This window comes from Citrus sinensis, chromosome 5, assembly GCF_022201045.2.
Source record: "Citrus sinensis cultivar Valencia sweet orange chromosome 5, DVS_A1.0, whole genome shotgun sequence".
Taxonomy (NCBI): domain Eukaryota; kingdom Viridiplantae; phylum Streptophyta; class Magnoliopsida; order Sapindales; family Rutaceae; genus Citrus; species Citrus sinensis.
In genome coordinates this window covers 1,255,101-1,269,027 of record NC_068560.1, presented here as the reverse complement: position 1 = coordinate 1,269,027, position 13,927 = coordinate 1,255,101, and the positions used below count along the sequence as shown (strand labels likewise).

General features: G+C 33.5%; 3 protein-coding genes across 18 annotated transcripts in view; all 3 read right to left on the bottom strand.

Annotated features, from left to right (window-relative positions):
- LOC102611261 (auxin response factor 1-like) overlaps nt 1-13,927 on the bottom strand; it is a 57,790-nt gene that overhangs the window by 34,332 nt on the left and 9,531 nt on the right. For 6 of the 14 annotated variants that reach the window (XM_052442438.1, XM_052442435.1, XM_052442431.1 and 3 more), the window contains 2 exons: nt 13,742-13,914; nt 5,193-5,488 (listed from right to left, as the gene is read on the bottom strand). In XM_052442438.1, the coding sequence (XP_052298398.1) occupies nt 5,446-5,488; nt 13,742-13,914 (216 nt within the window). In that variant the 3' untranslated portion in view covers nt 5,193-5,445. The other 8 variants (XR_008055112.1, XR_008055115.1, XR_008055113.1 and 5 more) reach the window with 3 other exon arrangements.
- On the bottom strand, nt 1,883-4,525 carry LOC102613915 (uncharacterized). Of its 2 annotated transcripts, none has more exons than XM_052442441.1 (5): nt 4,091-4,525; nt 3,635-3,818; nt 3,366-3,548; nt 2,677-3,117; nt 1,883-2,335 (listed from the first exon to the last, which is right to left on the bottom strand). In XM_052442441.1, the coding sequence occupies exons 1-5, from the start codon at nt 4,144-4,146 to the stop codon at nt 2,258-2,260; spliced, it is 942 nt and encodes a 313-aa protein (XP_052298401.1). In that variant the 5' UTR covers nt 4,147-4,525; the 3' UTR covers nt 1,883-2,257. The 2 variants fall into 2 exon arrangements, with proteins under 2 accessions (XP_052298401.1, XP_006470149.2); XM_006470086.4 differs by having other exon boundaries at nt 1,884-2,335; nt 3,635-3,745.
- Nucleotides 11,241-12,724, bottom strand: LOC127902683 (uncharacterized). Of its 2 annotated transcripts, XM_052442445.1 has the most exons (3): nt 12,275-12,724; nt 11,809-11,988; nt 11,241-11,571 (listed from the first exon to the last, which is right to left on the bottom strand). In XM_052442445.1, the coding sequence occupies exons 1-3, from the start codon at nt 12,575-12,577 to the stop codon at nt 11,461-11,463; spliced, it is 594 nt and encodes a 197-aa protein (XP_052298405.1). In that variant the 5' UTR covers nt 12,578-12,724; the 3' UTR covers nt 11,241-11,460. The 2 variants fall into 2 exon arrangements, with proteins under 2 accessions (XP_052298405.1, XP_052298404.1); XM_052442444.1 differs by having other exon boundaries at nt 11,241-11,988.

The following is a 13,927-nucleotide window of genomic DNA, read 5'->3' as shown; positions in this document are numbered from 1 at the left end:
TTACTATTATTTGAATATAGGTGGCATTATTGGTTTGGGCTAGTAGGAAGTCGGTGCCTTGATTGATAATGTCGGTTCACAGTTGATCCATTAACCTAGAGTCAAATATTAATCCTAGAGTTGCTTGATCAATTTGGGTCGGTTGATCCAGATGTGGATTAACATATCACTATTCAATTAAACCCATAGTGAGTTTATCAGGATTATGATTGCATATAAAATATTAATGCCCTCCAAATTAAGTGCATGCAAGACTAATTGGACCATTTATAGATTCTCAATAGGAGTAATTATTTACATAATAACACATAAGATAATCTTGATTGCACATAAATATATGGCTTGTGATCTTTTTGTAGCATTCAAATTAAATTACTCCATAAGTCTATCTGGGAAATATGTTGTGGAACACAATAATTTTGAAAGATAATTTTCAAGAAAATAACTTAATCACGAATTTGATAACTGGTAACTAAAGAAATATGTAAAGCACATAAATCTCTCCATTGTGGGGGCTGCTAATTTTGTTGCTAAACTTTTTCAGTAGAAAACGATAATTCTATAGTCCCTCTGTGATGCTATAACTTTTTTTTTTCAGTATCAATAATGTCATAAATATATACCATTAAATTTAATCAACGATGAACATTATTTTTATTAATAAAAAATTTTAATTATTTCTAAAACTATATAATTAATTGACAAATGGTTAAAGAGTTATTTTAAATTTATTAAAAAAAAAGGAAAAAAAGATAAGTTAAAATACAATATGTGAAATTCTTTTATTTGAAATTGGATTCTTCACAACCGTTGTTTATTCTATAACATTTTTTTACTAATCTAAATTGATGTTGTTATTCTAATCGATTTAATAATAATTCTTTGTAAATTTGAGTTCTATACTTCTATTGTCAAATTGGATTACTTTTTAAAAAGTGAATGAGAAAGTGGCAGAGAACGTGGGTGTACAATGCGTTATCTATGATTATATTTCAGGTACTTAACTTCTATCTAAGACTAAACCCTAAATATAATACTTGCATTTGATTAGCCGAGCACAACCCACCGGCAACTTTGGTTGTTGAATTTGGGTGAAAGATTTATGTTGATAAAGAAGTCCTAATTATTAATAATACTAATAATAATTGAAGTGAAAAACATAATTTGGTTGCTGTTATTCTCTAATGGCGGACAAAGAGTCATCAAAAGTCAGTCTTCCACTGCCCCCACCTATCTCTGTATTTTGTCAGAAAAATATTAAATTTTCTGTTTGTGCTTCTGCTTTTTTGTTATTTATTTATTTATTTTTATTACACATGGGCCCATTTGGTTCAGATGAATCTTCAACCACAAGAAAATAATAATCCAATGTACATCTACTAGCACATGAACATAGCTAGTGGGATGTCCTATTGATTGCATGGTGACGTTAATTGATTATTTGAACTAGTTTCTGGAGGCGAAATGCAAAACTTCTGGTAAAAGCTGCATTTGCAGGAACAAAAGCTACATTTGCAGTGAATTTGGTCACCGGAGGTTGGATGATTATGATTAAAACATACAAATCTAAGGGTCTATTATTACCCTACTATTAATGCTTTAAAGTTAATAATAATAATAAAATCCTTATGTTAAATAATAATAATAATAACAATGATAATGATAAAATCACTTTTCAAAAAGATTCATATCATATAGTGTACCTTTTACCCAAGATAATTGACCATACCGATCAATAGTTAATTGGCACATCAAAAGTTTCTTCTGTGACCCAATCAAAACAGCTTCATTTATTCTAATTGGCATAATAAAAGTTTCATGAATTTCATCAAATGACTTGGACACCAAAATACTAACACCATCATTTAATACCCTCAACAAGCTCCATAAACAAAAAGTTACTCAGAGAAGATAATGCATATATATTGAGTAGGTATAATCCAAATTACATGTATTTATCCAACTCGAATACAAAGTAATTGAAATTGTAACACCTAAGACCAAAACTTGAATCTGAATCAAATGAGCAAATGGGGGCAAATGCCTCCTCTAGGTCCTAACCATGAAACAAAAATCAAATTGTGAGACTTCTAAAATAAACCAGTGAAACATTACTCACAAACTCATCTATTAACATATATAAAGCTTTCGGTACTGAAAAGAGAGTTTGTGTAAATAGTGTGAGAGAAAGAGTAAGCCTGAAGGCAGAGTGAAGAACAAGCATATGGACCTCGTTTCTCAGAATCATCTTCATTAATCATCGGAAGTCTGCCAGCATAGGCATGCAGCCGTTTGCTTCTGGATCCTCATTGCCAGTAATATTTGGCATATGAACCTAAAAAGGTGCAAACTATCAAAGATTTGATATCTGTACTGATTTGGCCATACTGCCACAACAATCGTTAATTACATAGAGGATTTCCAAATCTACAGAGGCACCCCAGCATTATGCATACAAATTATTAAAGCAATCTTTTATAGACCTCACAATCTTTATATTGACTTACACAATGCAATCTCACAATCTTTATATTTCCTTCTTTCCACAATATTGCAAAAGCATACAGTCTCATGCAGTTTTCTCTATATTTGTAGGAATTCATAGTCATAGAGGTGATAAGTTATGCGAATTCACCAAGTGCAGCTTGATGATTACAATTGTGCTCACAATCATACCTGATTACCAGCAGCTAGGGCCACAAGCGCACTGTCGAGGCCCGATTCAGAAACTTCCCCATCATATTTGAAAGTAAACACAGCAGCAATTATAGCAAAGACCAGTGGGAAAACAGATGTATTGAAATTGTTCTTGACACCCAATTCCGCCAGAATAAAATAAATAAGCGTAACAATCAACTGGACCAAAGAGAAAGACATTTCCAACAACATAAGTAGTCGCTTCTGTAAATGCATTCTGGTTGCAGCTATGTTTCTTCTCACGGTCCAAGAATGCGTACTCATAGTAATAGCAAAACCAAATGCTGACAATAGAAATGCAGCAAGAAGGATCCTCCTCTTACTTTTCCCAAATATATCCAGTAAAAAGGATGCTGCTTCCAACACAAGATAAAACACAGCAAGTGCACGTTTCTTATATTTACCAAGTAGCTCACAAATCTGTAATATACAAAGAATGCAGTTATACATCTCAATCAATGGAATTGTATTGTCATTCATTAAGTTACAAATTTTAAACTCAGAAATTGGAGGCCAATTGTATGCAAAACTTTAATATTCTTACCTCGATGTATCCAAATACAAACAGAAAACTGGATACTCGAGCGATTTTCAAATAACAAAAGAGCATATTTTGATATTTGAAAATTGAAATGAGGAATAAAAGTTTCAGTATAAATTATCATTACCTCAAGGCCATTGACGGTGGATCCAACGTCATCAACGGGGGGTTCTTGAAGTATTCCGGCTTCGGTGGCAGCCTCGGTCACAACGTATTCACTTGATGGCACATCTTCATTTGAACGCAGACTCAGATTTTCTGTACAGTGAAGTACCACTTTCAGAACGACAGGTGAAAGTCTAACTTGTTCCTGTAACACACAGACGGCATTTAGTTCGGTGTCCTAAATTCAATTTTAAGTGAGGTTACAAAAGTTTCAGTATCAATTATCATTACATCAAGGCCACCGATTGTGGATCCAACATCATCAATGGGTTCTTGAAATCTTCTAGCTTCAGTGCCAGCCCCAGTCACAATGCATTCACTTGATGGCACATCTTCATTTGACTGCAGGCTCAGATTTTCAGTAAAGTGAAAGTACAGCTTTTGAACAACATATATAGAAAACTCTAACTTGTTCCTATATAACACACAGAAAGCCTTTAGTTTGGTATCGTAAATTCAATCATTTAGTACTATTCACCTTTACTCTTGACTCTGCATTTAAATTCTTGAGTGTTGATTTTAAAGTTTCCCATTAGGCATTAACCCCAACGCAATTAGGCAAAGAACTAAATAAGTGAATACAAAAATTACTTATATAATTTAAATAAATCAATAAAGCTAACCCAAATTAACTTGAATCATAAGTTAACTAATAATTAAAAAAAATAAATAAAAGGGATAATTCACCTGTAATTTGAGATGCTCGTCGAGACCAGCGAGCTTATGGAAGCTTCTACGGCCATTGCAGGCAGATCTCCATCGTCTCAAGGTCTTCTCCGACCCAATTTTCTGACCATCATCGAAGTCCTTCGAATTCAATAACTCGCTCAATTGTTTTCTCATTGCGCTGTTAAAAATTTTTCTTCTCTCTCTGTTTGTTTTTGTGTTTACCGTTTTGCAGACAATAATACAACAAACAGGTTTCTCTTTTATTTATCTTTTTCAGCTCGACAAATGGATATTTCCGTGTACTTCAATTTATCTTTTTCAGCTGGAAAACGGATATTTCCGAGTAAGACAGTGTTGAGCTGTTAATTGTCAACAAGTGTCCGTACTCCGTACTCCGTACTCCGTAGTACTGCTGACTTTGCTTTATCCTTTTCGCTTGGAGGAAAAAAAAAAAAAAACCCCCCTCCTTTGTCCTTTCGTGCTTTATAACTGGAAAGTGCTTTATAACTGTAAATAATAGGAAAAAAAAAAGAAAAGGGTTTGTTGTGTTACACGTGACAGATGGAATGGGGAATGTGGAGGATAGGTGGAGGCGGTGACATACAGCCATGAATAATTTTTTAAAGCAAAAATTAATGACCTGAGTAAATTAAATTTATCTTTTAGTATCTTGTGTTTGTCTTGGGTAATCTTGTGCGAATTTACAGGTAATTTTATGCGCAAAAATGGTATTGCACTTTTCGCTCAATTAAAAAAAAAAGGATTAAAAATAAATAAAAAAGAAAATGAATAGGTTGAGGCAGAGGGATTGCTTTTCTGGTAAAACTGAAATTTACAATGCTTCCTCCGGTAGAAATTTCCAAGGTAACAGCATTTCAGTTTTCTCCCTGGCACAGCTGGAAGTAGTGTATGAAAAATATTCAAAAAATAGACAACAATTTGCTTTCTTATAACACCATTTTAAGATTCGCAAAAGCCAAAGATGTTTACGATTATCAACACCACAAAATATCGGCATCTATCTACATATTTACACATCATCTGCTTCTTCGTATGAGCAGATTCTCAGCCTATGCATAAGCATATATTGACAGAATTTACCTTTGAGGACTCCATAAAATGCAACAAATAAATTTCACATGTGCCGATTTTTACTTTTTGAAAAAGTGTTATTTACACCAAATTGATGTCACACACTCCGCCAAAGAAAAGAAAATCGTAACAGAAAAAACCTAGCCCACAAGAAGGGAAGGAAACCTAGCAATTTAAATGCCACTGGTCTGTCCGCAGGAGGTCGATGAGCGATGAAAGAATGGGTGCACCATCTCAGTTTCTCAGATTTTGCATCATGAGCAGTTGTGCCTTGTGCATATTCATCTAGAATGCACCATCTCTGTTTTCAGTGCCAAGAATTGCCTGGCAGGTAGATTCAACGGCAAAAAGATGCTTAGCATTGTACTAACACCGCATGTGCCTCATCTCAAAGCTCTTAAAAGTACTAGCAATTCGCTTGGCCACGCCTGTGAACAAATGGCACATGCAAAATAAAGAAGAGCAACACAAGCTATAAAAAATATTATTCCTAATGGATATAGAATCTAATGACACAATAACCATGTCGACAAGCACGTTAACCTCAAAGCAAATTAGTATAAAGAGCAAAGCAGCCAGATCTAATGTGAATCTCTCAAGGTTCGCCCTGTTATCAACAGGAAAGAGTCGAATTAAAACATCTAGAGGCACTTGTATATTCCCTTCATGCAGTGAATTGGGATCACCAAGGCCGCCGTTGGATGCATCACAATCTTGCTCCTCCATTTCTCAGTTCCCCGTAAGCTTGCATGTGAAGTTGCGAGCCCAAATGGATATTTTATAAATGTATTTAACAATTATTTTCAGTATGTCCCTGGTACTAAACCCAAACAAGAAGTCAAATCTACAAATACAGGTTGCAGTTTAAATTTGATGATGCCGATAGACTACCTCTAGGATATACATAAACCCCAAAGGATTTTTATAACAATCAGTGAGCGATCTGAATGAGCATTTTTATAACATTTTGCTGAGAGAAGAATTTCCTACTCTCTTCAACTCAGATTCGCCTTGTCTATAAATTCATCCCCAGTACATGCACTAAGAAGATATCAGATTATTATCCTGTTGAAACTTTGTGGCTGCTAAGTTATGATTAACACTTGCAAGATGATAACAGTTAAGCAAACTTTTCCTGAATTCCAAATAACAAGCCACATCACACATCGATCACTTGCATGAGCTTCCCGCGTCCTGCCCGCACATCACACACCACTTGATTCGGCTACAAATGGAGGGGTAACCTCCGTTTGTACTACCCTTTTCAATTTACAGAATTAAAATTCAATTACAAGAATTCACTTGGTTAATATCAAACAACACCTTGTCTTTATGTTATCTGTTTATTTCCTACAAGTATGTTATCAACAATCATAATACAATGAATTTCCTTTTGCTCATTTTTAAGTTCCCCGACAGCCAAAGCTGTTTAAGATTGTCAAGATCGCAAAACGTCAGCATCTAACAGCACATTTATACTCAATTTGCTTCATATGAACAGATTCTCATAAACATATAAAATTTACAAAGTACTGATTGAAACAACCCGCCCCAAACTCCACAGGGTGAATCTAATTGCAACTCAAAAATATATACTAAAAAAATAAAAAAAATAAACATTTTACAATCCATAAAAATTTGAGCTTCAAATACAAAGATATTACACAAACTGTAGCGGAAGAATTTAAAATTTATGTCAAATCATCTGCCGCCCTCAATTCAAGTTCTTCTTGTGACTCATCGTGAATCAATCCTAATTTTGGGATGAATCACAATAAAATATAATGTGTACAAAACTCAGTAGGCAAATAAGTTTTTCATATACCAAAATACATACATACGTATCTATAATGCAAATGGATGACATGCCATGGTATTCGAAAACATTGTAAAACAAATCATCAAAATCTCATTTTGTCATTTTCAAGCTTTCACATTTTCTTTCAAATCACTTGCTTGAGTTACATTCATTCAATTACTGCTTAGTAGAACACTCACTTAACTTTCATGACTTTCATACACTTTGAGCTTCACGTCAATACGTCCCTCACCCACTTATCTCTTAACCATAATATAACATCCGGAGTGGCTTTCACTAAATGAGTAACAAATTCAAGCATCCAAGCTAAAACTGTAAAACTCACTTTCTTTCTTCAAATTCCGTTTTGCCTAAAATCCACTTTCTCATTTAACAGAAAACATAATTCATTTCCATGCTAATGCTAATGAAAGATTCACACATACATATGCCCATGTCCATAAACACACAAATCACATAACAACACATCATATAAATACATGGGCAGAGCATATAAATCCATATCCATATATACCAAAATAGGCTTTTTAAACATGTCAAACATATACATATTATTTATTGTTATTCATTTAGAAATCTAGTTTACTTACCTCCTAACATCCTAAGTAACAAATACGTATCTATATCATCGGCCTAAAATCAATAAGAAATCTTTCATAAGATAAAATTAAATCATAATCATGAACCCAGTATCCCTAAAGAATTATTCCTAATGGATATAGAACCAAACGACACAACAACCTTGTCATCATGCAGGTTAACCTCAAAGCAAACCAGTATAAAAAGCAAAGTGGCCAGATCTAATGTGAATCTCTCAAGGTTTGTCCAGTTATCAACAGGAAGGAGTTGGATTAAAACATCTAGAGGCACTTGTTCATTCCCTTCATACTATGAATTGGGATCGCCAAGGCAGCCATTGGATGCTTCGGAATCTTGCTCCTTTCCCCATAAGCTTTACGGTGAAGTTGCAAACCCAAATGGATATTTTATAATTGTATTTAACAATTACGTTCAGTATGTCCATGATATTAAATCCAGACAAGAAATCAAACCTAGAACTACAGGTTGCAGTTAATTGTTTAATTTCGTGATGCTGCCAGACTACCTCTAAGGTATACATAAACCCCAAAGGATGATCAGAAACTTTCAAGGCTGTATGATGTTATAATGAGGAGAAGGAAGTTACCTAGTTTGCAGTGGCCTCTTTACAAATGGATGCTCCATTAGTTGAGCTGCAGTAGGCCGATCGTTTGGGTTAACATGTAAGCATTTAAGAATAAAATCCCAGGCATCTCTCGATAATGAGTTAGGAACCGGAGGAAGTTCACCCCTGCCTATCCTGAATAATGCTTGCATCTGCCAACACAAAAAATCAAGTGCTTTTAGGATGGTTAACAATTTTCAACTAGATTTCCGAGACTTGGCTTCTGGACAGTTGAAGATCTAAATTTTCTGATAATTCAAGGACACCTAGTTGGCGAGAGCTCTAATATTTCTGATAGTATTTGACTAGAAAATGAAGAATCAGAGAGATCTAGATAAGATAACCTCGACAGGTTGATGATTTTTTGTGGGACTAATTCAGAAGAAATGTATAGACCCGGTTTAAGGCGATTAAAGTTGTGAAACTAATTTTTCTATGTATATCAATCATATATAATAAAAATTTGGTTCCACAGTACAAGATATTCTTTGCATATCTATTTTGCCATAAAATCCCTTTTGGTTCATTGAATGGTGTCTAATGTCTATGTAAGTACGTAACCATTTTTATTTTTTTTAAGTATCCATGTAACCATTTTTAAAATCAAATGAATCTATGTGATTAATTTAATAAGAAAATAAATCTTGTTATGATAATATATTTTATAAATTAACTATTTTTCATATTTTCGTATGAACCAGATGTATACCATAGAATGTATCTTGAAAAATTGTAATGCTTGTCTTCTACTCATTGAATTTAAGATCTTAATGTTTCAAGTGTTGGGTTAGGCTCGATCACTGGTGATAACTAAGATGGTGCTGAAAGTCCCAACCCTTGCAAGACTTTTAGTTACTAGAGGAGTCGGCTAAATTTTTTGATATCATCACACAAAAAATTGTGATTACTCCATAAATAACAAATTATTTCACATAACTATATCTTAATGCCGGTATGGATTGAGTTGTCATTGTGGATTTGGTTATATGCCTTAAAGGTTCTGTTTGGTATAACTTTTCAAATAAAATTTTTTTAAGTAGAACTTTTGTTAGTAGAACTTTTACAAGTGGAGATTTTAACCTAAAAAAAATTAGTTGTTTAGTTATCAATGAGAACTTTTATTAATAATTGTAAAATTACTGTAATGTGTAAATTATTTGACGTCATGTTATAAAATGAATAAAATAAGACTATTAAATTAGTTAAGGGTATTTTAGATATTTTAACATTTTAAAAAAGCTTCTCAACCTCTGCTCTCAAAAGACTAAAATTTAATCTTTTACTAATAGAGATAAAATAATTTATTTAATTTTTAAAAAGTCAACTCAAAAGATAACAAATAACAGTAAAAAGTATGCATTCGGTGTCTTGATTGATAAGTCCAATTCATAGTTGATCCATTAACCTAGAGTCAAATATTGGTCCTGGAGTGCCTTGATCGATTGGGTCGGTTGCACCAATCACAACGTAGATGTGGATCAACACATCACTATTCAATTAAACCCATAGTGAGTTTATCAGGATTATGATTGCATATAAAATATTAATTCCCTCGAAATTAAGTGCACGCAAGACCAATCGGACCATTTATAGATTCTCAATAGGAGTAATTATATACTTAGTCACACATAAGATAATCTTAATTACATATAAATATTTGGTTTGTGATCTTTTTGTAGCATCCAGATTGAATTACTTTATAAGGCTATCTGGGAAATATGTTGTGGAACACAATAACTTTGAAGATAATTTTCAAGAAAATAATATAATCATGAATTTGATAACTGATAACTAAATAAATATGTAAGGTACATAAATCTCTCCATTGTGGGGGCTGCTAATTTTGTTGGCAAGATTTTTCAGGAGAAAACGATAGTTTTGTGGTCCCAGTATAATGCTACAATTTTTTTTACACTATTAATAATATCATAAATATATACCATTAGATTTAATCAATGGTGCACATTATTTTTATTAATAAAAATTTTAATTATTTTTAAAATTATATAACTAATTGACAAACGGTTAAAAGGGTTATTTTAAATTTAAAAAAGAAAGTAAAAAGAGAAAAGATAAAATACAATATGTGAAATTGTTTTATTCGAAATTGGATTCTTCACAAGAATCGTTTATTCTATAACACTTTGCTAATTTGAATTGTTGTTGTTATTCTAATCGATTTGATAATAATTCCTTATAAATTTGAGTTCTATCATCAAACTGGATTACTTTTTAAAAAGTGAATAAGAAAATTACAGAGAACATGGGTGTGCAAGACGTTATCTATTATTCCATTCCAGATACTTAAACTTATATCCAAGACTAAACCCTAACTATACTACTTGCTTTTGATCAGCCGAGCACAACCCCCCGACAATTTGGCCGTTGAATTTGAGTGAGAGATTGGTGTTGATAAAGAAGTCCTAATTATTAATAACACTAATAATAATAATTGAAGTGAAAAACATAATTTGGTTGCAGTTATTCTCTAATGGCGGACCATAGAGTCATCAAAAAGTCAATTTTCCACTGCCCCCACCTATCTCTTTATTTTGTCAGAAAAATATAAAATTTTCCGTTTGTTCTCCTGCTTTTTTGTTATCTATTTATTTATTTTTATTACATATGGGTCCATTTGGTTCAGATGAATCCTCAGCCACGAGGAAATAATTGTCCACCGTACATCTGCTAGCGGGATGTTCTGTTGATTGCGTGGTGATGTTAATTGGGGTCCGCTTATATTACAGCGGCTGTTGTTAATTGACCATTTGAACTAGTTTCTGGCGGCTACATGCAAAACTTCTGATAAAAAAAGCCCGCTATGTAGCAGGAACAAAAGCGACTTTTGCAGTGAATTTGATCAACAGGAAGTTGGATGATTATGATTAAAGGGTAAACATACAAATCTAAGGGTCTATAATTACCCCATTATTAATGCTTTAAAATTAATAATAATAATAAAATCTTTATGTTAAATAATAATAATGATAATGATAATAATGAAAATCACTTTTTGAAAAGATTCATAGCATATGGTGTACCTTTATGCCAGATGATAATAATTAATTGGCACATCAAAAGCTTCTCGTGTGACCCAATCAAAACAGCTTCATTTATTCTAATTGGCATAATAAAAGTTTCATGAATTTCAAGAATATCAAATGACTTGACACCAAAAGACTAACATCATCATTTAATCCCCTCAACGAGCCCCATAAATAAAAAGCTACTCAGCGAAGATAATACATATATACTGAGCAGTTATAATCCAAATTACAGGTATTTATCCAACTCGAATACAAAGTAATTGAAATTGTAACACCTAAGACCAAAACTTGAATCTGAATCAAATGAGCAAATTGGGGCAAATGCCTCCTCTAGGCCCTAACCATGAAACAAAAATCAAATTGTGAGACTCCTAACATAAGCCACTGAAACATTACTCACAAACTCATCTATTAACATATATAAAGCTCTTGGTACTAAAACTTAAAACAGTAAACACAAACACAGGAAAATGGATACTTGAGCGATTTTCGGATTTTCAAATATCAAAAGAGCATACTTTGATATTTGAAAATTGAATTGAGGAATAAAAGTTTCAGTATAAATTATCATTACCTCAAGGCCATTGACGGTGGATCCAACGTCATCAACGGGTTCTTGAAATATTCTGGCATCGGTGGCAGCCACGGTCACAATGTATTCACTTGATGGCACATCTTCATTTGAACGCAGACTCGGACTCTCTGTAAAGTGAAGTACCGCTTTTAGAACGACAGGTGAAACTGTAACTTGTTCCTGTAACACACGGAGATGACATTTAGTTCGGTATCCTAAATTCAATCATTTAGTACTATTCACCTTTACCCGTCAGTCTGCATTTAAATTCTTGAGTGTTGATTTTAAAAGTTTCCCATTAGGCATTAACCCCAAAGAAATTAGGCACACAACTAAAAAAGTAAATACAAAAATTACTTATATAATTAAAATAAATAAATAAATCAATAAAGCTAACCCAAATTAACTTGAATCATAAGTTAACTAATAACTGAAAAAAAATAAAGAAATTAAAGGGATAATTCACCTGTAATTTGAGTCGATCGTCGAGATCGGCGAGCTTATGGAAGCTTCTGCGGCCATTGCAGGGAGATCCCCATCTTCTCAAGGTCTTCCCCGACCCAATTTTCTGACCATCATCGAAGTCCTTCGAATTCAATAACTTGCCCATTTGTTTTCTCATTGCGCTGTTAAAAAATTTTCTTCTCCTGTTTCTGTTTGTGTTTACTGTTTTGCAGACAATAAGACAACAAACAGGTGTCTCTTTTATTTGATCTTTTTCAGCTCCACCAATGGATATTTCCGTGTCATTTAATTTGTCCTTTTTCATCTGGACAAATGGATTGAGGTGTTGATTGTCGACAAGTGCCTGTACTCCGTAGTACTGCTGACTTTTCTTTATCCATTAAGAAAAAAAAAAATAACCTCTCCTTTGTCCTTGCGTGCAGCCATGAATAATTTTTTAAAGCAAAAACTAATGACCTCAGTAAATTTATCTTTCAGTATCTTGTGTTTGTCTTGGGTGATCTTGTACTGTTGTACAAATTTACATGCAATTTTATGCGTAAAAATAGTATTACTCTTTTCGGTAAATAAAAAAAGAAAAAAAGAAAATGAAACAATAGGTTGAGCGGCTAAGCAGAGGCAGAGGGATTGCTTTTCTGCTAAAACTGAAATTTACAATGCTTTGTCCGGAAGAAATTTCCAAGGTAACGGCATTTCAGTTTTCTCCGTGTCACAGCATCAAGTAGTGTATGAAAAATACTCTAACAATTGATAACAATTTGCTTTCTTATAACACCATTTTAAGATTCCAGATTATCAAGACCACAAAATATCGACATCTAATTACATATTTACACATCATCTGCTTCTTCATATGAACAGATTCTCAGCCTATGCATAAGCATAGATTAAGAGATCTTAGCATTGTATTAACACCACATGTGCCTCAGCTCAAAGCTATTAAAAGAACTAGCAATTGGCTTGGCCACACCTGCGAACAAAGGACGCATGCAAAATAAAGAAAAGTAACACAAATCTAAAATATATAGAACCAAACGACACAATAACAATGTTGACTTGTAGGTTAACCTCAAAGCAAATCAGTATAAAAAGCAATAATCTCTCAAGGTTTGTCCAGTTATCAACAGGAAGGGGTTGCATTAAAACATCTAGAGGAACTTGTTCACTCCCTTCACACTGAATTTGGATCACCAAGGCAGTTGGACGCATCACAATCTAGCTCCATTTCTTAGTTCCCTATAAGCTTGAAAAGTGAAGTTGCAAGCCCAAATGGATAGTTTATAAATGTATTTAACAATTATTTTCAGTATGTCCATGATATTAAGTCCAAACAAGAAGTCAAAGCTACAACTAAAGGTTGCAATTTAAATTTGATGATGCCGCTAGACTACCTCTAGAATATACGTAAACCCCAAAGCATAATCACAAACTTTCAAGACTGCATAATGTTATAATGAGGAGAAGTCACCTAGGAGTTTGCAGTGGCCTCTTTACAAATGGATGCTCCATTAGTTCAGTTACAGTAGGCCGATCATTTGGGTTAACTTGTAAGCATTTAAGAATAAAATCCCGGGCATCTCTCGATAATGAGCTGGGAACTGAAGGAAGTTCACCCTTGCCTATCCTGAATAATGCTTGCACCTGCCAACACACA